Raw genomic sequence first — 24,731 nt, 5'->3', positions numbered from 1 at the left:
AGCCCAAAGCACTGACGGGAGAAGGAATGAGATTATAGGGTGTCAGAGGGCAGCAGTGAAGAACGAGGCTGGCGTAGAGGGGCTGGGTCACAAGGGAGGTTCTGGGTGGCCTTGCCAGTGTCATCGTCTGAGAGGTTTGGGGTGTATGTTATTTCTGTCCATCTTAATGTTCCTGTCCACTCAGCGGATCCTAGAACCAGATGACTACCTGGATGACCTTGATGATGAGGACTATGAAGAAGACACTCCCAAGCGTCGGGGCAAGGGGAAATCCAAGGTGAGCGTCGAGGCGCTTCTTGCAGCCTGAGGCAAGGGAGCTTGGCAGCCACTTCCAGGAGAATTTATCTCGTTAGCCTGCACACCTTAAGAGCATCTTTTTGCCCTTCTCGGCAGGGTAAAGGTGTGGGCAGTGCCCGTAAGAAGCTGGATGCTTCCATCCTGGAGGATCGGGACAAGCCCTATGCCTGCGACAGTGAGTGCCTCCCGAGTGGGTGGGTAGTCCTTGCCTGGACCCAGCTCCTGCTCAGGATGTGAGGAGGGAGGGCTGTGTTCTTGCTCAGAATGGTAAAACAAGCCTGGACTCTTGTCCTGCCTGACGACTGGTTCCTTCTGAGACCCCTGGGAAGCCCCGGCCTCTGCTGCCTGACGGGTGGGACCTGCATGCTCTGGGAGAGACTTCTGCTGTTCCCCTGGGATGGGGGTGCCGGTGAGGGGGCACACAGCAGGCAGAGTCAGTCTCTTGATAGAAGACATCCAGGTCTGCTGGCCCCAGTCAAGCCAGGGCCCCAGGAGTCCAACACCGAGTTTTTCAACGTCTGCTCTCGCCCCCGCCTTTTCTCTGACTCCCCGCTTCTGCCCCTCCACCCTGGGAGCACCGTCGCCGCTGGGGTTTCTCTCTTGTTTGTTCCGCTTTCCTGCTGCTGCTGCTCCTGTCTCAAGTGTATCAAGGCCTCTTCTTCTCATGACTTTTCTTTCTGTCTTTCAGATAGTTTCAAACAAAAGCATACCTCGAAAGCGCCCCAGAGAGGTAGCTCTCTCAACTTTTCAGACTTTTGGTTTTCCTATCCCTTTTTCCCCCCTCCCTTGTTCCTCCTGCCTTTCTCATCTCCTGTAATGCTAGTTTAAAAATCTCTGGACTGGCCCGGGGATAGGAGTGATGGACCGTCTATTGTGCTCCAGTCCTCAAAATCCTAGAAGTTGCCTTTATCACTGCTCATCTCCCACAAACTTGCCCCTAGGGCTGCTCAGGCCCGTTGCATGGGGTGGCTTTAAAAGCATTGTAAGGAACCCATTACAGCAGATCCGTCTGTTCCCCCTTCCCCAAAACAGATTCTTGGTGGTCAGCTAATGTTCTCCACCATTCCGCTCCCTCCTCCTCCTGCCCTCTCCCCATTCCTTTCCTGCCGGCGCCCTTGCTCTTCTTGGTATCACTGCTCAAAAGTACAAGATGCCTCGTGGGGATCTGCTTTCCTTGCTGGTTGGTGGGGTTGGGCAGTGCGCTGATTGGGAGTGTCTATGAATTTCTTTGGGGGCCAGCTACCCCAAAGACTCGATAGGTTATCCCCAAGAGACCCAGCCTCTACTCCTTTACCCACATTGGGCAGAGATGGGCTCTGCAGTGTATCTGGGGTAGCCTGAGCCTCTCACATTTACTAAGAGGGAAAAAAACTTAGATTCTCTTTCTCACTTTTCCTCCTTCCTGCCACATTGCAAGACGGTAGAAATTCCCTTTCCTTCCTCTCCTGGAGCTCCCTAGACTATTCCTAGGGCAACTGGTGGTGGGGCCAAGGCTCAGCCTTCCCCGGGCAGCAATGTGGGGGAGTAGAGGCGGCCGTGGATGGGGGTTCAGTGGGGAGAAGAGCCTTAGAAGCTGGACAGGCCCAGGGCCTGATGCTCCCGGCCAAGGGGAGGTGGTCGTCAGTAAAAGCGTGTCCCAGAACAGAGCCAGTGGGCGCGGGTGGTTGCCTCTGCCTCAGGTGGAGCCCCGCGGCAGAGGGGCGGAGACGCGGCACTCTCAGATCCTAACGCTTTCTCTGCATTCTCTCTCCCATCAGTCTGTGGGAAACGTTACAAGAACCGACCAGGCCTCAGTTACCACTATGCCCACTCCCACTTGGCTGAGGAGGAGGGCGAGGACAAGGAAGACTCTCAGCCACCCACCCCGGTTTCCCAGAGGTCCGAGGAGCAGAAATGTAAGCCAAAGCATCGGAAGGGGGCCAGCAGGAGTTGGCCTTGTTATGAAAAACTTTCAGAGATATTGAGAGGCCCTAAGACCCCTGGTGGTATCATCAAAGTTCTTATGTTTTTTCCCGCAGCCAAGAAGGGTCCCGATGGATTGGCCTTGCCCAACAACTACTGTGACTTCTGCCTGGGAGACTCAAAGATCAACAAGAAGACAGGACAACCTGAGGAGCTGGTGTCTTGTTCTGACTGTGGCCGCTCAGGTACTTCCAACCCAGGGGCAAGGACTGCCACAGCCAGCGCCCAGTCACAGCCCCCAGATGGCTCTTGGCTTGCCAGCATCCAGTAGCTGTCGTAGTCAACCAGGTCACCCCGCCTCTCCCCCGTTTCCAGCTGCCTTTTTCACTTACTCCTCCTCCCCTTCCCCAACAGGGCATCCGTCTTGCCTGCAGTTCACCCCCGTGATGATGGCAGCCGTGAAGACCTACCGCTGGCAGTGCATTGAGTGCAAGTGCTGCAACATCTGCGGCACCTCTGAGAATGACGTGCGTGTCCCCACCCCTTCCCAGCAGGCGCCTTCTCAGCTTTTACTATTTTTTTCCACGGTTCCCTCTAAAGTGAGCTTGCTCTTAGAAGGGAGCAGGACCCTCTCCACCATCCCAGGTGGAACTTTGTTTGGCAGGTGTTTATTGAGTATCTGCTTTGCGTCAGACACTGCTCTAGGCACTAAGGACACTTAAACAAGACAAACAAGATCCCTGCTTTCATGGAATTTACGTTCTTGTGGGTACGAGCAATAAGCAAGGAAATGAGTGACATTTTTATGATGTGCTTTGAAGAAAACGAAACCAGTAATGTGGCAGAGAGTCACTGGATGACTGACTTAGTTAGAGATGGCTTTTCTGAGGATGTAATGTTAGTTTTGAGGTTTAGATGATGTAAAGGAACTGGTCTAAGAAGCTTTGGAGGGAGAGAATTTCCAGGAAAGGAGTAACGAGTGCAAAGGTCTTAACGGTGGACAAGCACGTGTGCCTAGCCGTAGACTTCCTGCGTTGATAGGGCAAGTAGAAGATGAGATTGGAAGGCAGGCACCACCAGATCTGAGGCTTTAATCATAGGAGTGATGTGGCCTGTCTTTTATTTTAAAAAGATAACTTTGGCTGCTCTGTGGAGAATAGATTGTAGGGCAATGGTCCCCAAACTTTTTGGCACCAGGAGCTGGTGCTCCCATGAGAATCTAACACCTCATGATCTTAGGCGGAGCCTAGGGGTGATGCTAGCACTGAGGAGCAGCTGCAAGTACAGACGAATCTTTGCTTGCTCGCCTGCCACTCACGTCCTGCTGTGTAGCCCGGTTCCTAACAGGAATGGCCCAGGGGTTGGGGACCCCTGTTGTAGGGCACACAGAGAAGACCAGGAGATTAGTTAGGCAGCTGGTAGGGTCCAGGTGGGATGACAGTGACTCAGTTGGAAGGAGACGGACAACAGCAGCTTTCTCTCCAGAGATGCCCATGTCTGTTCTTAACTGCCACCTGTCCCATCCATCTTGGAAGTAGCAGCAGCGTCTACAGATGCCCTCGTTCCTACCTGTCCCCAGTGGACCGAGGCCCATTAGTCATTCACCATTACTCATTCACCTTCTCACTTCCTCTTCTATCTTGCCTTCTCTAGGACCAGCTGCTCTTCTGTGATGACTGCGATCGTGGCTACCACATGTACTGTCTTACCCCGTCCATGTCTGAACCCCCTGAAGGTAGGTTGCCCGGATCTTTCATCAGCAATTATTTTAGTAACTTGGACCATCACCTGTACAATAAATGAGTGGTGATAAATCCTTATCAGTGACATATCCTTCGAAATTAGAGAGTAGGCACTTTGCCTTCACTCAGGTTAGAATATTTTCCTAGGATTTCAGCTTGAGGGTTTAATGTTTGCATAGTATCACCAGATACATTTGTGAACACAATAGCAGCAGCCGGAGAGAGCAGATGCTAAGCAGAGGACAGTTACTGGAGGGAGTGATTTGTTTTCTTCCAGCCAGTCCTGGAAACTCAGTTCATAGCTTATCTGATGTGATGCTTCAATATCAGCTCTTTGAACTTGACAAAATTGAGCTCATTTCCACCCGATCTGGATGGGTATTGAACCTGGAGCCTGTATGGGTACTACAGTCTTCCATTAGTTTGCAGAATAATGCTCCAAGTTTATGGAAGCTTTTTGAGGAAAAAGCTTTTTGAGGCAGCAAACAGTGGCTGCCTCTCTACCAGTCTCCTTCTAGCCAGATTTCTGTGCTAAACCCCCTCCCTTTATAGAAATTCGGGAGCTTACTCGGGAGGATGTGAATGCCCCAGCACAAAGGATGTGGGCCAGCATTCCAGGCTCACTGTGATATAAGCTGATTTGTGATACAGGTCAAACTGCTGTCACCCCCTAGAGAAGGAGGCCACTAACGAAGTCTGAGAGTTCTTTAGCAGCTGCAGGGGAGCATTCAGCCCTTGTCATCTAGCATTCAGCTCTTGTCATCTGTCATGCTGAGTTTATAAATCTACTTTGAGGAGAAGTAGTGAGTTCCGTGTTTTATTTTTTTAACCATAAGATATCAATTCACAGACAGAATTCTACATTAACTGTAGAAGAGCTTTCCTCTTGAACTACCATCAGACACTGAGGTAGTGGAGAGCCGCAGGCAGCTGAAGGGGGATCCCGTAGAAGCCATCAGACAGTGTGGACTCTAGGTCAGGAGTTGGCAAACTGTGCCCCATGGCCAAATCCAGTTGCAACCAGTTTGTATAGCTCTCAAGCTAAGAATATTTTCCCATTTTTGGAGAGAGTTTTAAAAAATAACCAAAGCTCTATGTAGCTCACAGAGCCTAAAATATATAACTCTTCACAGAAAAGTGTGTCAGCCCTCTTCTGAATGTTGACCTTTGGGTTAGAAAGGACCTTATATTTTTCATTCACTTATCTCTGAAGAGCTGAGAAAAGCTGTGGATTCTTTTCCCCCAGAATAATGTCCAAATACACATATGTATAATTATGCTTATAATTTTAAGGTATTAAGGGCTAATTCTATATCTTAAAACATAGAAGAATCCAATCATAGTAAATATTAATAAACAAGGTATGAGCCAGTTATTTTTCTTGTAAGGGACGTGATTTCTTGTTTTTCTATGAAACTGGACTTGAGCCTACCAAGTTGAGTCTTCATAGTTCATCCCCTTCTTCTCTGGGTTCTCAGCCTTTACTCAAACACCTAGTGATGGTGGGTCGCCCATCTCATCTTTCCATGGTTTTCACAAAAAGCTATCTTGTATGGAATCAAAATTGGTTTTCCTAGAGCCCTTATTCATGATCTTTATTCTAACCATTGGGGCCATGAGAACTAAGTCTAGTTCTATAATCACAGATCTAAAGCTAGGATGCTTTAAGAAATTGTATCTGCCCAGGCCCTTCTATATCTGTTGAGAATTATTTTTCATGATATTTGAAGACCTAGTGGTTTCTCTCAGCTCGGGATAACGGAAACTTTTGCTGCTGCAGAACGCCTTCCATCCTGCCTGTAGCCCATCGTGCTACTAGGTAGGGGTGAGGTGGGAGTGGAAGCACAGCAGGTGAGGGTTGGGCGAGACCCACCTGGGACCCACCCTAACCCCACTGTGCTTCTCTGCAGGAAGTTGGAGCTGCCACTTGTGTCTGGACCTGCTGAAGGAGAAAGCTTCCATCTACCAGAACCAGAACGCCTCTTGATGTGGCCACCCATGCTCCTCCCATGCATCTAGGGCTGTTTCTCTCCTCCTCTCTTGTTTCTCATACCCACCTTTCCCTTCCTCCTCTCTTTCACAAGTCCAGAGAACCTGGGGTGGTCGTGCCAACCTGCCTTTGGCAGCAGCAAGCTGAGGTGGCAGCTCTGCCTGCCTCTGGCCCACGCCCTCGGGAGAACGGAACAGCACACCGCCCACCCCAGGGTGCACCTGCGGATCCTGCTTCTCGTGGCTCTCCACGAAGTGCATTCACTCTGCCTGCCTTGGGCCCCGGCCTGGTGATCACAGGGTTCAGACAGTGTCCTCAGAGAAAGAGTGGGGGGCATCTCAGTTCTCTCTCCGTTTTGCCTCCACTCTGGTCCCTGGGGTTTTCCCTTCCCCTAGAGGTGAGCCAGGCCAGGGCCTCTTCGCCAGGCGTAGCAGGGAGCGAGCAACTGAGCAAGCGGAGGTGGCGCTTGGAAGGACTTTCCATGCCCTTCCTGCTGCTTATCCCCACCGCCTCCTTCCCCCAGAGGGGCACTGTGGCCCTATTCCTGCTACCCAGGATCCTTTGCCCGCACCAGGATGTTCTTGGTCACCCTCTGGGCTCTGCCTTGTCCCACCCTAGGAGGGTAGCAGCTTCACCCCGAGTCTTCCTCGTGCTTACCTGGCTCACTCTCACAGGTGGTCTCTAGTGGCCACAGCATTCCCCACCCTTGGAATTTCCTACCTTCCGCCTCCTCATTCCCTTTGGTTTTGTGGGGAGAGGGGAAGCATTGGGGGGCCGGGCCAGCCACTTAGAGGTCACAGGGAGACGTTGGATAATGTGCCTGTTTTTTAACTCGATGAAAAAGCCTACCTCCAAAATCCCCTTTTTGTTCTTCCTGGACCTGGGCATTCAGCTCCTGCCCTTAACTGAATTGGGAGCCTCTGCCTCCTACTCTGTGCATCCTGGCCCCGGGGTCACGGGGAAGCCACATAGACGTCCCATTCTTCCCTTGCACGCTCGCTAGCAGCTGGTAAGGTCTTCACATCCTGATTCCTCAGTTTTCTGGCTGGTGACACTGACATTAAATACTGGGAGGGACACTCCATGCCAGGACACGCTGGAGTGCCCTTCCCCTTGGCTATGGGCAGGCCCTAATTCACTGTCGCTTTGGAGTTGTGTCTTTTTTCTTCCTCGCTCTCTCTCTTGGTTCCTGTATTCTAAACATTAGTACAAATAAACATTTTTACACAGAGCCCTCTGCTGTATGGTTTATCTCCTGACTCCCTGATTTTGAAGGCCACTTCATCCTAAAACTTTCTTAGGACAGTGATTTTTAAATGTTTATAAATATAACCTCTTCCCCCAAATTAATTTTTTGCTGAACCCCAATCTGAAGCAGATACAAAATTACATGTTTTAATTTATGTCATAAAGCAAGTTATAACTTCCTTAGAAGAAATAATATTGTTTCGGTTAATACAAAATTTGAGTTAAAGTCAACTTTAGCATCCTGTTAATTTTTGTAATTTGGTTGATTTGGAGGAAATTCTGCTAGACTTGTATATGCAAGTGGTAACAGGTATATAACAGTTGACTTTGCAATTTGTGATACTTAACACAGGTTCAGAAGCTTGACTATTATGTAAATATAAAAGAATGACACAGGAAAACTAATGACTACGATGGGACACACGAAAGCTTTTGAGTAATGAGCATGAGCAGAGGCACGGTAACCTTGCTTACCCTTGTTTATTCGAGTGCGGCGTGTGTGAGCTTACCCCACGATGTGGCGCTGTAGCCTTCCTCGGCATGGATATATGCACAAGGATGAGTTTCTCTGCAGCTAACATTTTGACAGCTTCCATAGTGGATGTTATGTATCTCACCTGAGTGTGTTTTGAAGTTTGTTTAAGATTTGAATCAGTTCTAAACCCCCTGAAATATCTTTTGGGTTTTCTGGAACAGTCTGAAAGCCACTTTTACCTAATGGTCGCCTGGGCATTGCCTTCAGTAAGTGCTCTGTGTTGGGAATTGTGTTAGGAACAGAAGGCAGCCTCTGTACTCACGCTTTTCACATGGAAGTAGGCCAGGAGTAGAGGGAGTAAAGTAACGATCCTTGGTGGGTGAGTAGTCTAAGGGCCGAGAAAGAAATGTGAAAAAAATTGTAAAAGATGACAACTCCGTAGCAGGAAATTAGACAAGAGTTTGCAGGTGGGATTTAGGGTGGGACAAAGAATGGAAGAAGGATAAGATAGGGCAGGATTGGGGTGGGGAAGGAAGCCTGTGAGAAAAGCAGAGAGATGGGGACTCAGATCTGTGGCTCCAGCCTTCCAATCAGAGCTGAGGGCATGACGAGGTGAGGCTGGGAAGCAGGTGAAATTGGGTGTGGGGAGCCCTGGACCCCAGGCTAAGAAGTCTACATTTAATTGAAAGGAACAGGCACAGGCGAAGCTAAAAGTTACTAAGGAAGGGAATGATATATCCTGGGATTAGGAACCTGTCTTGCTGACAGGTACCAAATCTAATAAAAATTATCCTTACTCGCCCTAAATCAGAACTGGCTCTAGGCAAGTAGTTTCTCCGTAGCTGGTCTACGACGTGAGGCCAGCGCTGTCCATGGTAACGGCTGTAGTGTAACAACGCTTGCTTCCATTTTCTCATAACCCCGTCGTGACGGGTATTAGCCCTTTTTGGTGGATGAGGAAGCTGAGGCTGCCTTGGGTCATGGCCAGGAAGGCCTTGGGACACCAGGTCTGCTCTCCAGCCCCCACGCTGTCCCGAGGCTTGTCAGGCCCCGAGGGCCGAGGGCCGGGGCCCCATCAGCTGGAGGCGCTTCGGGGGACTCGCGGGGTCCTGGCTCCTCCTCCCCCCGCCCCAGCGCGCTGGAAGCCCCGCCCCCAGGGGCCTGACGAACCGCCGTTTCCGAGATGTCCAATGAGACTTAGCCGGGGGCGGGACGGGATCCGCTGAGGGCCAATCTGATTGGGCCGGGGCGGGGCTGCAGCGGGTGGGAGCCGAGCGGCGGCACCGCGGTCTTGCCAGCGGGCAGAGAACCCGGCGCGGGCGGCGCGCACGGGCTTCTGCTGTGCGCGCGCCCGCCGTCCGCCGCCCGCCGCCTGCCGCCGGCGCAACCCCTCCGCCCGCTCCGCCCTCCGGGTCGTGGCGCCTGTCTCTGCCCTGCTCTTCCGTCGCCGCCTGGACTGGGGATCGGGAGCCGGGCCGGGGCAGGGCGGGAGCCGCGGGACGAGCCCCTGAGGTGGGTGCAGAGCGGGAGGCGGGGAGGCGGGGAGGCCGGGCGGACGAGCGCCTGGGTCTGCCCCGTGGACGGACCCCGCATCAAGATGGGGAGAGGCTGGCCAGGTTTCGAAGCCCGGCTCCCGGCCTGCCCGAGTCTCGGCCGCTCGTGCCCGCACTCTGATACCCCTCCGAGGCCACCACCCTCCCCGCTGGGGCACTCCGCCCCTGCCGCTACCTGTGGCCACCTCGCCCCTCTTGCCCTTTGTCGTCTGTGCACCTGCCCTCTGGGTCCTGTGCTGCCACTCTCCCTCCAGACCGGACCGCCGCCCAGCCTTACCTCCTCGGGACCCAGCGCCAAATGAGACTCGATCCTGCATCTGCCTGTATCTTTCAATCAAGTACTCAACGTCATTCAGCCCTAGGATCCCCTCGCGGGTCGCCTGTTCTCCCGATCCCAGTTCCCTCTCACCGTTGGTCGGAGCCCGTGTTCGTGTCCTCCCCTCCGTGTTCTTTTGTTGTCTCCAGCTGTCTATTCTCCTCTATTCCCAATTCTCCCAGCCCCAGCCCAGACTACCCTTTCTCCTTCTGACCAGTGAGCTACCTCCTCCCCAACTCTGTTCTGGCATTCCGCTGGCTCAGTGCCCAGGCCACTGCTCACTGGGCCTAGCCATTTCCCTTCCCTTTTCAGCCCAGGCCTCACACTTCCCACCCAGTGTACCCCCTTTCACCCTCTCCCAGCTGATCCAGTCTCCCCTGGTCTCTTCCACACAATGGCTGATGTCCCTGTCCTCGCAGATTCTCTTTCCCTGACTGTGCTCCTCTCCCATGCCACCTGGCCTCAGCCACCTGTATCCTCCTCACTGTTTCTTCCCTCCCAGGTGCCCTGGAGAAGCCATGGAGCTGAGCAGCAAGAAGAAGCTTCATGCCCTATCCCTGGCGGAGAAAATCCAGGTGCTGGAACTCTTAGATGAGTCCAAGATGTCCCAGTCAGAGGTGGCCCGGCGCTTCCAGGTCTCCCAGCCCCAGATCTCACGCATCTGCAAGAACAAGGAGAAGCTGCTGGCGGACTGGTGCAGCGGCAGAGCCAACCGGGAGCGCAAGCGCAAGCGGGAGTCCAAGTACAGCGGGATCGACGAGGCCCTGCTCTGCTGGTACCACATTGCCCGGGCCAAGGCCTGGGACGTGACAGGGCCCATGCTACTCCACAAAGCCAAGGAGCTGGCCGACATCATGGGCCAGGATTTTGTGCCCAGCATCGGCTGGCTCGTCCGCTGGAAACGCCGAAACAATGTGGGCTTTGGGGCCCGCCATGTACTTGCACCTCCATTCCCAGGCATCACTTCCCAGACCCAGCCAACTCTTTCCCTTAAAGACTTTTCCCCAGAAGATGTTTTCGGCTGTGCCGAAGTGCCCTTGCTGTATCGGGCAGTGCCTGGCAGAGTGGGTGCCTGTGACCAAGTGCAGGTTCTGCTGTGTGCCAACAGCAGGGGCACGGAGAAGCGGCGGGTGTTGGTCAGTGGGCTCCAGGCTGCACAGAGGTGCTTCTTCGGGGTCAGCAGTGAGGCTCTGCCTGCGTCCTACCACCCGGACCTGGGCATCCCCTGGTCAGAGTGGCTGGCACAGTTTGACCGGGACATGGGGAGACAGGGCCGACAGGTAGCTTTGCTGCTGGCTGCCCGCGTGGTGGAGGATTTGGCAGGCCTGCCTGGGCTCTGCCACGTGAGGCTCCTGCCTCTGTCTGCCACTAGCACCACGCCTTCCCTGCCCGGCTCTGTGGTCCGGGCCTTTAAGGCCCATTATAGACACCGTCTGTTGGGCAAGCTGGCGGCTGTCCAGAGCGAGAGGGCTGGCACGTCACTGGCTGAGGCTGGGGTAGGCATCACAGTCCTGGACGCTCTGCACATGGCCGCAGCAGCCTGGGCCAAGGTGCCTCCCCAGCTCATCGTAAGCAGCTTCATTCAGGAAGGGCTGGCTTCCTGCAAAGCCCCCCTGTCCCCAGACAAAGCCTCTGAGATGCCAGCAGTCCCCCGTGGGCTGAGCTATGAGGAATTTTCCCGCTTTGTGGACCTGGAGGGTGACAAGCCTGTGTCTGGAGTGTGCAAAGGGGAGATGGGCACCGAAGACGAAGAAGGGTCCCTTGAGGATGCCTTCGATCCCCTGCCCACCAAAGCCGACGCCCTCCGGGCACTGGGCACACTGAGGAGGTGGTTTGAGTGCAATGGCACCTCCCCTGAGCTATTTGAAAAATTCTATGCCTGCGAGGAGGAGGTTGAGAGGCTCTGCTGCCTGTGAAGGACCCCTGCTGCTCACCAGAGCCCCCTCCTCTCCTGTTTCCCATGGAAACGCCCTCTCCGGAAGGCAGATTGGGGACTGGTCTCTTTCCCGTGGAAATGGAGCTTTTGTGAAAGGTGTAGAAGGGAGAGAGTTGGGAGATGCAGTCTAAGCTCTGAGCAAAAGTTCTCCGAGCCCAGAGATGACAGGTCCAAAGCGGGTGATAGGGAGATGGAAGCTAAGCTAGGTAGCTCCTGAACCCCCAGGGAGGCTGGGGCTTGGGAAAATGGAATTGGGGCTTTACAGACAGGCTGATCCCTTGAACTCTGTGTTAAAAACAGTTCTGCTTCTGGAAATAAAGTTTTTAATCAGGAAGGAGGCCAGGGTGTTATTTTCAGGGTAAGAGGGTGGAAACTTGCAACTCAGATCTCTAACTTGATGGCTGAGGGTCACTGCGACAGGGCTGTCTGGAGCTGTCTGCGGGTGACCGTAGGGATCCTGTTCCAGAGCTGCCAGGGTCCTCGTCAGCTACCAGACGGATTGAGTATCCTGGACATTCTGCGACATTCTAGGGGAGTGGAAAGGAGCCAGAACTTGGAATAGTCGTCGGTTGATTTTTTTTTTTTCTTTTTGTCATTCATTTGATCATTTCATCTCTTCAGCAAGGGCTCCTGTGTGATGAGGTTGCAAAGATAATGTGTCTGCTGGGCAAGACCCTGCAGACAATGACAGTGGAGTGTGATGATGTGCGAAGTGCTGTGGCCCTGGAGAGCCTGGGGGCCTCCTAGAGGAGGTAAGTTTTGAGTTGCAGCTTGAAAGACAGAAAGAAGAATGGGAAGGATAGTCCAGGCCAGGGGGCGGCAGGCGCCGAGGCCGACTGAGAGAAGGGACGGCCTTGCGGCTGACAGAGGCAGACAGTCCCGCCAGAGCCGTGGGGAGGCCCGGGGAGGAAGAGAGGCCTTTGGCACCTCTCGAAGGGTTTCAGTTAGGGCAAGGACAGGTCGTTTGTGGGATTCCAGAAAACCGATACAAGGAGAGTGGGTCGGAGATGTGAGAGTGGATGGGAAGAGGATGGTTTAACCTGGGAAGGATGCGGGCTTTGGACGCAGACTCGGTGGTGAGGAGTGTGGCTCCAGGCCAAAGTCCTGCGCGTTCAGAGTGACCACCAGCAGTGACAAGCCAGTGTGTGCGGTTTGGTGGAGGGTGTTACAGTCGAAGACTCGGGCCACCCAAGGCGATCCCTCTCATACCTGCATTCCTAGCCCAGGCACCTTACAGGGGCTTCGTCTCAGGCACCTTCCAAGGGCTTCTGCTGAGACGCTTTCTCCACTTTGACTCAGTGCCTTTCGGCCCTAGCCCTTCTCTCTCTCCCTTCCCCCGTCTGCTTCACAAACAGGCTGGAGCCTTTAATGGGCGGGGTTGTTGGGGGCGGGGGTGGTCTCCTGACAGTGAGACAATTCCCCGTCTGCCTGGCATGTCATCTGACCCTCACCCGTTGCTGTAGGAACACTGGAGAAACGGTGGTGACTCTTTCTGACTCTTGCCTGTACTGTCACAGTAAGCGAATAAAGGCTGACTGATACTTTCAGTTCGACTCGTTGTAACTGACCACCTCAACACCTGGCAACTGGACAACGATGAGGACTTACTTTTAAACAGTTCTGAAGCCACCTGCTGGCCTTCCTTTTCCAGCCTAAGATCCCAAATCATTGAGCCTTTCCTCATGGATTCTATTTTTCCTACTTTGTATTCATTTAAATTGTCCTTTTTCTCTGAAATCATCCCAATCCGGAGATATCTTTTCAAACATTGAAACCAAAATTACACAATCACAAAGCAACAGAGAGGGGACAGATTAGTTCTCTGTTCTCAGGCGTTACATTCCTGTTAGAATAGAATAATGTAACAGCGATTTATTGCCTACTTCTTCACAGAGGTTTTTTTGTTTTTAAAGCCACAAGTAATTTTTCCCTTTCTCATACTGTTATCACATATACACTTTGTCTATTTATAGATGGCTCATGCGTTGGCTCATTCAGGCAGTGTTTACTGAACGCCTTGCTTGGGGGGCAGGCCCTGTTCTAGGACCCTGAGCTAGAGTTGACCAAGACAGAGAAGACCCCACCTCTCAAAGCCCTTAACTTTCTAGTCGAAGGAGATGAAGATGGACAGGCAAACAAATAGCTGCCGTGATTTTAAATAGTGATACGAGCCAGGTTGAAAACAAAATAATGATGTCATAGAGAGTGACCGGGAGCAGGGAGTCAGGAAAACGGTATTTGGGCTGAGTCCTGAATGGTAAGAAGGAAATATTCATTCTTCCGGAGGAAGAGAGTCCTCCGCAAAGGGAATAGTAAGTACGAATATCTCAGGCTAGGAACAAAAGGCCGTCCCTGTGGCCGGAAGCGAGAAGGGGGCCAAGCAGAGGAGGAGCGTGGAGAGAGATGCAGGGGCCTTTGGGCCAGCAGCATTGAAATTTCATTCTAAATGAGACAGGAAATTGTTATTTTTTTGGATGGGGGAGGGATGAGTTAGAGAAAAGATGAACGTGATATGTTTTATGTTGAAATTTTGTTTTGTTTTTTTTTCTTTTTCCTTATTTTAAAAGGGTTTTTTTCTATGTTTAAAAATTTTTAATTCTAGTTGCTGTTTGAAAAACATATGAGGAGATGGGAAGCAAAAGTGGAAACCAGAAAACCAAGTTAGGAAACCGCCGAGTTGGTGGGACTTGCTCATGGATAGGACTTAAAGTATGAAGGCACAAGGAGAATCAAAAAGGACCGGTGCCCTTCTTGACATCTGATTTGTTATCGAGGTCAGGCAGTCCTATCCAAGTTCGCAGGTATTGCCACATGCCAAGGAAGCCGTGGGAGGGGCAAAGGAAGTACGTACGAGCTTTCATTTTGCTTACGAGACCGTAATGAACAGCCTCCATGCTCGGAAGGCGTGCAAGGCACCAGGTCAGCGAAGGTGAGTAAGACACAGTTCCTGTTCCTCAGGGGCTCACCTACTACAGGGAGAAATAGGAAGCGACCGACAATACAGGGCAGTCATGAGAATTAAACAAATTGATATTTACAAAGTGGTTCCTCCTTGCTGGGCACTATTTAAACACTATGCGTGTGTTAAACGTCATTGTCGTCGTCGTCATCATCACTCTCGAGAAGGTGACGAACTGGATGCAAATCTCTGCCGTTTACTCTGAGTAATTTTTTCCCATCCACTTTCCAATTCTCTTCAGCTAATTCTTTGGTGGTTTTTTTCCCAAATATACAAAATCATTTTTGTACTCTGTTTCTTCCTTTTTAATTCTTTTATGCATTTACATATTTCATGCATGGTTACATTTCGTTTCTGATCAACCTGATATCTGAAATCCTTGGGGGGGGGCGGTGAAATCTGTTGTTTTTGTTTCTACTGATGCTTTAATTCATGGCGGCTTTTTCCCTTATGGGTCTGGTGATTTTTGTTGTGAGACTTTTTTTGTTGGCTGTACTTCATCTCCCGAAAACCTGGAGATCCTGACTTAAGAATGCTCGCCTTTAGAAATGTTTGTAGTTACTCCTGTTGGGCACTAGGAGGCGCTAACACCATAATAAATTAATTTCTGGGAGGAAGGTGTCCCATATCTGAAGGGGTAAAAAGATGAACAGGCATATGGTTCTTGGTTCACGGGGGAGATATTATTCTTATTTTTTTCCACCACAGGGAGAGAGGCAGGTTTCTTTGTAGATTCCCTCTGGTTTACACTCACTGCTTCGTTTTGTAGGAGTCCTTGAGAAGTTCCCTTTACTGTTTGCAAAGTCAAACTGGTTCTTAAATTTCGTTTGTTATAATGGGTCTGGGATCTAGCTGCTTTACAATAGGAGGGCTCTATATAAAGTCTAGAGCACCATTCTACCAGAGAGGAAGTCAGGAAGACGAGTTTTCATTCATTCATGCATTCATTCACTCACTTGTTCAAAACTATTTATTAAGCACCTCTGTATGCCAACTAGAGTTCTGATAATAAGCAAAAGCAGTCAAGGTCTCTCCTTTATGGAACTCACAGTTTAGAGGCAAGACAATTAAAATCAAAGAATCACACAAACAAGTATATAATTACAGACTGGAAGGGGACAAATGAAAGCACAAGCCAGTGATTCTCAAACTGTGGCCCCCAGCAGCAGCAGCTGGAGACTTACTGAAACGCAAGTAACCAGACCCTCCCCAAACCTACTGAATCAGAAACTCAGGTGGGACTCAGCAATCTGTATTTTAACAAGCCTTTCAGGTGAATCACTGGCATAAACCAAGGGAACCTGACCTAAACAGAGGGGCTGAGGAAAGTTTCACTAAGGAAAGGATACTGAATTGAGAGCTAATAAATGAGCGGGAGGCACGCCGACAATGAGAATGGCATGTGCAAATGTCCTGTGGTGGGAGGGAACCTGGTTTGCTTAAGGAACCAAGAGAAGGCGAATGTCCGAGGCCCTTGGAGGCTGTGGAAGGAGCTTGCCCTGATCACTCAGAGTAATGGGAAGCCATCGAGGGGAACAAGAGGAGTAGGGTGACTCGATGAGAATTGCATTTGAAAAGGTTATTTGTCCAGATTCAGGACAGGACCAGGGATGTAGTGCAGGCATACCTTGCTTTATTACACTTCGCCGAAGGCTCAGATTATGGTATTTTGACAATAAAGTTATTTTTTAATTTAGGCATGTGCATTATTTTTTTAGACATAATGCTATGTCTAAAAATTGACTGCGATATCACGTAAGCATAACTTCTCCGTGCGCCGGGAAACCCGAGTCCTCATGCGACTCTCTCGCTCCATTGCAGTGGTCTGGAACCAAACTCGCAATGTCTCTGAGTTACGCCAGTGTTGGAATTGGAAAGGAAAGCATGAGTCCCAGAAAACTTGAGAATCCAGGTTAACAGGAGCTGGGGACTCCCTTGAAGCAGAAGGAGGGGAGAGGGAGCACTTCTTTGAGATGTCTGGCCTGAGAGCGTACCTGTGCCACAGAGCACTGCAGCAGGAGCAGGTCAGTGCCTTAGGGATGCTCGAGGATCTGTGACCAGAGACAGTCGGCAGTGTGGGCCTGAGAGCTCAGGACAGTGGTCAGGCTGGAGACACCAATTTAGAGCAATTTCTTTTAATGAAACTAAACTAAAACTAAACTCAGCTGTTTAGTGAGTCTGGCAAAAGTGATTTAAGCCAGAATCATTCCCAGATGGTGTCATTTCTGCCTTTACCTGCACGATTAGCCTTAGTGTCACCGTACACGTTCGTCTCCTGTAATTTCCCCTCCTATGACCACTGCTATAAAAATAAGTACACATGTTTGACGACACAAATCCAATGAGACGCTATTTAACACATTTGCCCAAGTTATAAGCCCTTTACATGCGACCCTCAGATACCACCCTCATTTTCAACCTCAAAGTAGTTCACTATTTCCTAGTTCTTCGGGATTCCTTCTCTCTAAATGGATCTCGAGAATAACGATGACCTCTAATAACATCTGTTAATTCCTTCAGGAATTTAACATGCGTATTATGAGCCCCTGCGGATGTAAAAACATCTAGCTTTTAAAAATATCTTCAGCCATTTCCTGCCTGATCTTTGTCTTTCTGCCCGCCTTTCCAACGCTGCCCTGTCCCCTGCCTGGGCCTCTGAAAGAGGAGCGAGTGGTTTTCTCACTTTTCACACCATGCTTGACCCCACTCTCACTGCGACACTGCTCTGCAGCCAGCTGAGAGCCCTTGCCTTGGGGTAGAGGAAGGAAGTGCATGGCCCAGAGAGGCCTGCCACTCTCTCTCTGGTTCTAACGAGGGCTCAGAGGAGGGGAGCTCCCCCGGCGATGCCTCTGGAAAGAACCAGAGAGGGAAAACGGAAGCAAGTGCCCAGACAGTGCAAAGGCAGGCTGACGGGTATAATTACTACCCCGAAAAGGATTTAATTTAAACGGAATCAAAAAGGACTTTCGTATTTTGTTCTCTTGCTTACTGGCAATGTGGTGACAGATGCAAACTACAGAGGACCACCCTGACCTCCTGCCCCGTTTGTAAGAGCCACCTCCTTCTTCACATGCATGCTTTTTGCTCCCTTCCAGCCATCAACTGTCCCCCAGGGTGTTCCAACGACTACTGTCCATCACTGCCACGTCTGGCCTAAACTCTCCGGCACTGTGCTGATGCCGGATGGGCCCTGGGGCTCACGGGCTGACCGGTCGGAAGGGATCTCAGAGGACACTGAGGCACAGAAAGGTCAGTGGCTGGCTCAGGCAGACCCTGTTTGAACACAGGCTTCCTGAACCTGTGCAGGAGTGGAGGCCGCTGGCACTAGGCGTCCAAGTCACTTGACCAAGATTCACAACTTCCTTGCTTGAAAAGGCAGCACATTCCTGCCGCTAGGAGCAGCCAGAGCACCGTTTCCTACACGTCAGCGCGTGTAAGTCACCGGAGAGCTTTGCACAACCCAGACTGCTGGGCCCCAGCCTCAAGTGAGCTGCCTGCCGGTCAGTCTCTAGCGGGCCTGGGCTTCTGCGTTTCTAACCGGCTCCAGGAGGTCCTGATGCCCCCGCTCCACAGACCGCACCGGGGCCACCCCGACCTCCGAACTCAGACCCTCACCTACTGTGTGAGTTAGGGTGAAGGTCAAACTGTTGCGACAGGGACAGCAGAATGCAGCAGACCAGGGCAGCTAGGTGGGCTGTGCTCCCCAAGTCTCTCAGCTTCCGGGTGGTCAGCGGGGCGCCTCCTGCATCCTCAGCAGTCCTTCTAGGGTCACCGTTTCAGCCAACGGCGAAGTATGTCCTTGTAAGCAAGTGACAGGCCACGGGCTCGCATCACATACTTCTCTAGCAAGAACATGAGCCCGGGTCCCCATCGAGCTGCAGTGGAGTTTGGGACCCATACCCTGGCTCAGCAGCCACACGTCCCGTGGCCTCACAATGTGAGGTGCCATCTGCAGTCGCGGCCTATGAACCAGCGAAGGACAGCTCCGACGAGCACATTTGGGGGCTGATGCCGGCAGGTCTCCCTGGGTGAATCTGAGAGACTGTCTCAGTGACTTGTGAGAGAGTGTCATAGTCCCCAGGTAGAGCAGAGTCCCCAGGCTCTGGAGTTGGGGGGTCAGATGCGTCCAGATGGGGTGTGTGACATAGCAGCCGTGTGACCTGGGATGAGTTGCATGGCATCTGTGAGTCAAGCCACCTTCTCTGTCAACAGTGATAAGAATGCTGTGATCATTTTAGAGGGAGCACCCAGTAAGGTGCTCCACGCATTCAGGTCACCACGAGGTGGGCCCAGGTTGACCTCAGACCAGACCAGGACGTTAGGGGATACAAACTCTGCTCTGCTTTATTGCCAATTACGTGAACTCTCTTAGCCAGTTTTTAATTCCCACTTGGAAATTGAGATAAGAAAACAAGTGACATCGGCAAGAGGGGCCAGCAGACGCCGACTTCGGGCACTGCTCCGCTGAGGAGGACCCCAGCAGGCAAAGCTGCCAGTGGCGGGGGCGCAGGACCCAGGAAGCAGGTGGGGTGGCTGGGGCTGGGAGAGAGGCCGGGTGTACAATGGTGCTTCACTTACCGGCAGCCTCCAGCGCCAGGCTCTGAGCTGAGAAATGATGAGAAGCGAGAACTCAAGGAGCCCCCACGCCAATGAAGAGGCTGAGAAGCCAACCAACCACTGTGACAGAGTACAGGTGAGGGCTATGGTCAAGCTGGAGGGGGTCTGCAGACCCCAAAGTCAAACTGGAGTGGGGGAGGGGTGAGTCAAGGAAGGACCGACCCCAGGAGACAGAGTTCATCCTGGTCGAGGAGTGGGTCCAGCCAGGGAGATGTGATGGGAACACCCCACGGCACCCCACTGATGGCCAGGAGGGTCTACGCCTTCCAGGTGGGGGGGGGACGGGAGGGCGCAGCTTACTGAGCAGGGCTGGGCAGGGCTGCCGAAGCTGCTGAGGGCGAAGCTAGTGGGCAGGGAGGGGCCCCCCAGGTGCCCCACCGGGAGCAGGTGGAGTTGGGGCTTTTTCCTGAAGGTGATGGGAGCCACTGAAGGGTTCTGGAACACGCTACTCTCAAGTCAGGCGGGGAGAGGTTTACGAAGGAGTCAAGCCAGTGCTGCTGGGAGGCTGAGGGCGGCCTTGCATCTGGGCAGAGCCCGGGACCAGGGATGTGGGGACTGCTCCCCACTCCCTCTCCTGGCCGCATCCTTGTCTGCGAGGGTGGGAGGTGCCTTGACAAAGAAAGGTTGAACCTCTTGCATTGGAATCTCAACCTGGTGCTTTCAACTTGGCCTCCAATCAGGGCAGGTGGGCAGCGGCCTCGCTGGGGAACTTCGGGCAGTGCCTGCCCAAGGTCATGCCCAGGAGTGGAGGAGGTACTCGTAGCTGAGGAAGGTGACGGCGTTGACAGGAAAGGCGCGGGCGCTGTTGATGGTCAACCCCCGGAAGAAGACCCCCAGTCCTTCCTGCCGGGCGCTGCTTACTATGCAGTCCAGCACCCCCCGGTACTCTCTCTGCTTCAGTCCGGCCATCTGCATCCTGGACTTGATCACATCCAAGGGGGTGGCTATCATCCAGGAGGTAGTGCCTGCAAAGCCCCCTGCCACCAGCACTGTGGCTGAGCCTGGGAAAAGGGAGCCCGGAGCAGCGTCAGATGTAGGAACAAAGCATCCTCCCCTATCCCTTGTCTCCCCATGTCTTTTATGATGGACCAGCTCCCCCACCCTACTCCTCTCTGTCCCCCTCACACAACTTCACTTACTGGGGTTCTGGCCATCTGGCGTAGACTGGCGACAAAGCCATTCATAGGTGACGAAGTAGAGTCCCAATGGGGGGGTGTCCCTCAGCATCAGAGCCCAGGCTCCCCGGAAGAGCCCCCGGGGCCCCTCCTCCCGGAAGATGGAGGCCACACAGTGCACGGGCCCCCTGTACCGGGGCGGGGGGCTCCCTAGCTGTGCCCTTGGCTCTGTCTGGTTTTGTAGCCGAACTTTGACGAGGTCAAAAGGGGCCAAGCAGCAGGCCTGTAGGGAAGGAAGTGTGAAGGGCCTGGGTGGGGCCTTGGGCTGGGGCGTGGCTTATCTTAATGAGATAAGCAATGGGCAGAGAGGGCAGCATCTCCCCCCAGGACCCCGCTGCTCCCGTTGCCACTCTCAGTCTGTCACACACAAAGCTGGGGGTTGGCCAGGGCCACCTCTTTGCCATCAGGTCCCTGACAACGAGTGGCACTGGACCTGTCCTCGAGCGACAGTGCCCAATTTGCCTGGCACATGCATAGGACAAGGCTGGGTTGTTTTTCCAAGAGCTGGGGTAGGTTTCTAGACTTTTCAAATCCAGGAATCAGCCTGTGTCTGTAGTGACTGGGCCGAAAGAAATGGTTCAGTCTGTGCCCACAAAACAGCAAAGGACAGACCCCTCACCAGGGTTACGGAAGTCACCTCATTAGTGTTGGGGACTCAGTTTCATAGAACCTCCCTCCCTGCCTCCTGCAGGACAGACACCTCTCAGAGGCCCCTGAAGGGGGCAAGCACTGGGCCAGCCCTTGCCTCTCACAAACGCCTAATTAATAGCTTCCCAGTAGAAGATGGGTGATGAGGTGGGAACCCTCATCACCTGGCTGAGGCAGACAGGGCACATATTTGGGATAATGCTGGGACTGAGGGTGGGTGCTGGGAGGACATGGAGGGCTGTTGCGGGGAGGGGCTGATGTATGAGTCAGGGACTCGACTAGGTCAAGATCAGCTGTTAAAAGTTCAGGTGAGAATTGAAATCACAGCTGAGATTAGCATAGCATTTGGGGCGTGTGTGTGTGCGTGTGCGTGTGCGTGTGTGTGTGTGTGGTGTGTGTGTGTGTGTGTGTGTGTGTGTGGTGGAAGGTATACTAGCTCAGTCCCTTAGCCTTGGAGATGGCTGATGGCAGAGGAGGCTGGTGGTTGGCTCCAGCAATGGTCTTTACAGGGTGGCAGGCTAAGTTTGCTGGCTTCCTCCTCCCCTGCAGGAAGGGCAGTGGACTGGGGACACTCCTTGAAAGATGGGGCCCTGATGTCACCCTCCAGAGCCTACTGGCAGGGCCTAGCTAAGGGCTTTTCCAGGGGGTGTGCTCCTGAGCCCTAGGCCCCCGGGGGGTTGAGGAAATGTCTGGGCCAAAGGTAGAGCTGCAGGCAGGGGCTGGTTAAGGCCCTTCTCCACCCCCCGCCCTGCCCACAGGGGCAGGAGGACATCAGACACTGCTGCACCTTTGGGCTGCAGCCTTAGCCAGCCAAAAGCGACATCTGTGCACAGCAGAGGGTGTCGGTCCCTGCCTCGTGCTAACCAAAGAGTCACCTCCCACCTCTTCCCACCGCCACACTAAAGCACATTTTCTGCTCCAAGATCCTGTTAAACTGAAGTCATGGGCTTGACAGCAAACCCAGGCTCCAGTTAGTCCCTGGACCCAGTCCCCATTGTGACCTGACGGTCCTCAGTTCCGTTATCTGTTCTGCTTCCCACAGAGCTGGGAGCTGAGCCTGGCTGGGCCTCAATCAGGTGTTTCTTGGGGGTGCTAGGTCTCGGGGCTTGGGAGATATGCAGGCATGCACCCCACACAAGAAGGGGTAGAAGAAAAGCCAGGACCTTTTAGAGTTCCGTGAATCATTAATTCAGCTGAGTAAGCCAGCTGACCCTGTCCTTTGTCCTCGCTCTCTGCCCCATGAAATCTGTTGGGAGCATCAGAGCAGGTGCCAAATAGAGGGTGACCTGAGATGCCTAGCTGGGGTGTGGGGTGGAGCTAGGCACACGTTCCTCTGCCTCCATGCTCAGGCTCCCCATTTGGCTGAGGTTCCCCCTGGTGCATGGAGACCTCGCTTCCCTCTACCCCACCCCTCAGAAGCCCAGGTACTTAAACACTGAGAACTAAGATGAAAACCAAGTGACTGGAGTCGCTTAATGATTAATACCCTGGGCCTCTCCCAGCAAGGTCCGCGGACTGGGCCCCGCTGAGGCTCACAGGTAGCAGCCACCCAGGTGCCGCAAGCAAAGGGCCGGGGGCAAGGGGCGTGCCAGGACCATGCCTGGGCTCAGAGCTCTGTGGGGGCTGTCAGTTCCCGGGATGAGAGGTCACCTTGGAGAGAGCTCTGAGGCCGGCAGACCCCTCTGGAGTGGGGCAAGCCCTGTCACCCTCAGAGCGGGCCCGGCCTAGCTGCTTTTCCATAGTGTCCTCCTCACCCCCACCTGAGCTCTCTCTGCCTTTTGTCCCCTCTGTTCTCCATGGCCCTGGCCTGCAGGCCTGCAGCCTGGAAGGCCACAGCTCGGCCAGGCCGGGTCAGCGGGAGCAGCAGGAGCTGCCCATTTCCCCATAGCTCCCCACATGCCAGTGGGGAAGGCCTGGTCTGCAGCTATGAGCCACCTGATGGGTGGGCCGGGAGAGGAAAGAATGAATTAACCCTCGCTGCGTCTGTGTGTGTGCACGGACGTGTGTGTGCATGTGTGCGTGTGCACCCCCCACGCTACCCTGACCTGCAGGAACCCCCCGGTGCAGCCGGCTATGAAGACTTGCGTGTAGCTGGGCGGCTGGGCCCGCCGCTCCTGGTGGGAGGTGGCTGTGAGTGCCAGCAGGGTATTGCTGTAGACCCCGAACAGGACAGAGTTGACCACGGCTATGCTCACGATGGGGAAGCTCATCCCCTTGAAGAAACCCAGGAGCTGCGGGGAGATGGTGGGCGCTGGAGTTGGGGGCGGGGGCTCCGCTTTGCCCTTTCCAGCCCTGGCTGGGCCGGCTCTGGAAACCATGCTGAGCCCGGCCTCAGGGAGAGGGAGGTGGCAGAGGCTCCGATGGCCTCGGCAACACCCTTGGGGCACTAAGCTATTACCCAGCCCCCAGCAGCCCCAGACGTGGGTCTTCTCCCTTCCCAAGAGCCCCACCTGGGGAGAAGGAAGCTGGTACTGACTGCTTGGATGCCGGCCACCCCAAAGCCCCGAAGAAGCAAGTCACCCACCGACTCGTGGCGATAAGTCTTGACCACACAATCCACGATGCCCCGGTATGCGGTCTGGGTCTGTAGCCGCACCTGGATGAGGAGGACGGAGCAAGTGGGCAGGCTAGGCATGGCTCCATCCCAGCTCACCCCTCTGTCCCTTCAAGCAGGATGCCAGCAGGCCAGGAGAGGCAGGAAAAAGCCTATCAACCAGGCCCTGCCCGTGAGTATCCTATGTTTGGTTCAGGTGACATCTTTCGTTCCTTGTGTGCCTCCTCTAGACTCACCTTTACAGTGTCAAAGGGGTGTCCCAGGACCAAGCCCACAGCTCCTGTGATGACAAGAAGGTGCTATGAGTGAGGCCCCTCACACCAGGCTGAGGAAGCAAGTCTGTGCCAAGAGGAAAGAGGGGTTCAGGCAGGAGGAGAGAGGGGAGGGCCTTCCTGCCAGACTCCGAAGAAACTCCAGCTGGCTCCCTCACGGCACTGTACTAAGAAGGTGTGGGGACAAGGAGACAGCAGGAGGGAGCCCCAGCCTCGCCTGAAGGACAGACATGCACAAGGGAGGAGCCAGCCACAGACACAGCATCCTCACTGGGAGCGCACGCCCGAGTGTCTTGCTGGCTTATCTAACTGCGGGGGCTCCAGACGGAGTGTCTGACGCTTCTGCCTCCTCACTGGCTTCAACTCTAAACCATTGTCCAGTGTGGGGTCTTGATCCAGACCAGGCCCTACCCTCCTGGCTCTCTGCCTCCACCAGTGGCAGCGCAGAGCTGGAGGTCTTGGGAGAATCCTGCAGGCACCAGGGGAAGAGGGGCCAGGCCTGGCCATCTCCCCATTTCTTGGTCTTACCCTCTATAACAGAGGCTGGTTCTGGAGCTTTCGGAGAGGTCGCAGCCCCAGGAGGCGGGTTCAGAATGTGCCTCTCTCTCCTAAGAGAAATGTCACCCAGAAGCTGGGCTGTGTCCACAGCACAGCAGGCCTCAAGGCCCGGGCACGTAGCCCACTGCCAGGTTCTCAAAGGGGAAATCAAGACAGCAGTAGGTGAGGTCAAAGGTGAACTTCTTTTCCAAACCCCAAAGGAAGGCTTGGGTTCAAGATGCAGGTGCTGCTGAGCATCAAGAAGAACGCTCACCTTGGCTCTCCCTCTCAGCAGGTGGCAGGTGGCAGGGCTCTGGGACAGAGTAGTGGCACCTCCCCCCTGCACCTTCCTCTCCTCTCCCCTCTGGCAACTCTCAGGAGGCTCTGGGACGGGTGGTTCTGGGTCTTCCAAGGGAACCAGGACTTTGGCCTCAGCTCTTCCTATGTCACCTACCTTCCCCAGGAAGTGACCCAGCACTGGGGGGGAGGTGACGGAAGGGAGAAAAACGT

At 53.6% G+C, this 24,731-nt stretch overlaps 4 protein-coding genes across 10 annotated transcripts in view; 3 read left to right on the top strand and 1 right to left on the bottom strand.

The window, feature by feature from the left end:
• The first annotated feature begins 117 nt into the window (after positions 1-117).
• Positions 118-7,162, top strand: DPF2 (double PHD fingers 2). The gene is made up of 7 exons (XM_039840954.1): positions 118-277; positions 394-472; positions 2,055-2,192; positions 2,316-2,444; positions 2,614-2,726; positions 3,853-3,934; positions 5,852-7,162. The coding sequence occupies exons 1-7, from the start codon at positions 146-148 to the stop codon at positions 5,926-5,928; spliced, it is 750 nt and encodes a 249-aa protein (XP_039696888.1). The 5' UTR covers positions 118-145; the 3' UTR covers positions 5,929-7,162.
• Positions 7,163-8,971: 1,809 nt separating this feature from the next.
• On the top strand, positions 8,972-13,006 carry TIGD3 (tigger transposable element derived 3). Its single transcript, XM_039840939.1, has 2 exons — positions 8,972-9,166; positions 10,026-13,006. The coding sequence occupies exon 2, from the start codon at positions 10,042-10,044 to the stop codon at positions 11,437-11,439; it is 1,398 nt and encodes a 465-aa protein (XP_039696873.1). The 5' UTR covers positions 8,972-9,166; positions 10,026-10,041; the 3' UTR covers positions 11,440-13,006.
• A 5,730-nt stretch (positions 13,007-18,736) lies between these two features.
• The window catches only part of SLC25A45 (solute carrier family 25 member 45), a 6,532-nt gene continuing 537 nt past the window's right edge, over positions 18,737-24,731 (bottom strand). Inside the window, exons 1-7 of one of the 7 annotated variants that reach the window (XM_039840943.1) lie at positions 24,496-24,712; positions 23,649-23,692; positions 23,383-23,454; positions 22,904-23,089; positions 20,175-20,433; positions 19,897-20,036; positions 18,737-19,023 (exon numbers count right to left, since the gene is read on the bottom strand). In XM_039840943.1, the coding sequence (XP_039696877.1) occupies positions 18,787-19,023; positions 19,897-20,036; positions 20,175-20,433; positions 22,904-23,068 (801 nt within the window). In that variant the 5' untranslated portion in view covers positions 23,069-23,089; positions 23,383-23,454; positions 23,649-23,692; positions 24,496-24,712 and the 3' untranslated portion in view covers positions 18,737-18,786. Of the gene's footprint in view, positions 19,024-19,107; positions 20,037-20,174; positions 20,434-22,903; positions 23,090-23,382; positions 23,455-23,648; positions 23,693-24,495; positions 24,713-24,731 lie in introns of those variants that run through there. The other 6 variants (XM_039840940.1, XM_039840942.1, XM_039840944.1 and 3 more) reach the window with 6 other exon arrangements.
• FRMD8 (FERM domain containing 8) overlaps positions 23,107-24,731 on the top strand; it is a 25,657-nt gene continuing 24,032 nt past the window's right edge. The window contains exons 1-2 of the mRNA XM_039840936.1: positions 23,107-23,114; positions 24,363-24,373. The gene's annotated coding sequence lies outside the window, so the exon portion shown is untranslated. The remainder of the gene's footprint in view (positions 23,115-24,362; positions 24,374-24,731) is intronic.

Source organism: Pteropus medius, unplaced genomic scaffold (genome assembly GCF_902729225.1).
Source record: "Pteropus medius unplaced genomic scaffold, Ma_sr-lr_union100, whole genome shotgun sequence".
Taxonomy (NCBI): Eukaryota; Metazoa; Chordata; class Mammalia; order Chiroptera; family Pteropodidae; genus Pteropus; species Pteropus medius.
This window is presented reverse-complemented; position numbering and strand designations above follow the sequence as displayed.

Coding starts and splice junctions, on each gene's coding strand:
- DPF2 (XM_039840954.1), top strand. CDS start 146: ATGTTATTTCTGTCCATCTTAATGTTCCTGTCCACTCAGCGGATCCTA. Junction 2,193..2,315: donor GAGGTCCGAGGAGCAGAAAT/GTAAGCCAAAGC, acceptor TTTTTCCCGCAG/CCAAGAAGGGTCCCGATGGA. Junction 3,935..5,851: donor CATGTCTGAACCCCCTGAAG/GTAGGTTGCCCG, acceptor GCTTCTCTGCAG/GAAGTTGGAGCTGCCACTTG.
- TIGD3 (XM_039840939.1), top strand. CDS start 10,042: ATGGAGCTGAGCAGCAAGAAGAAGCTTCATGCCCTATCCCTGGCGGAG.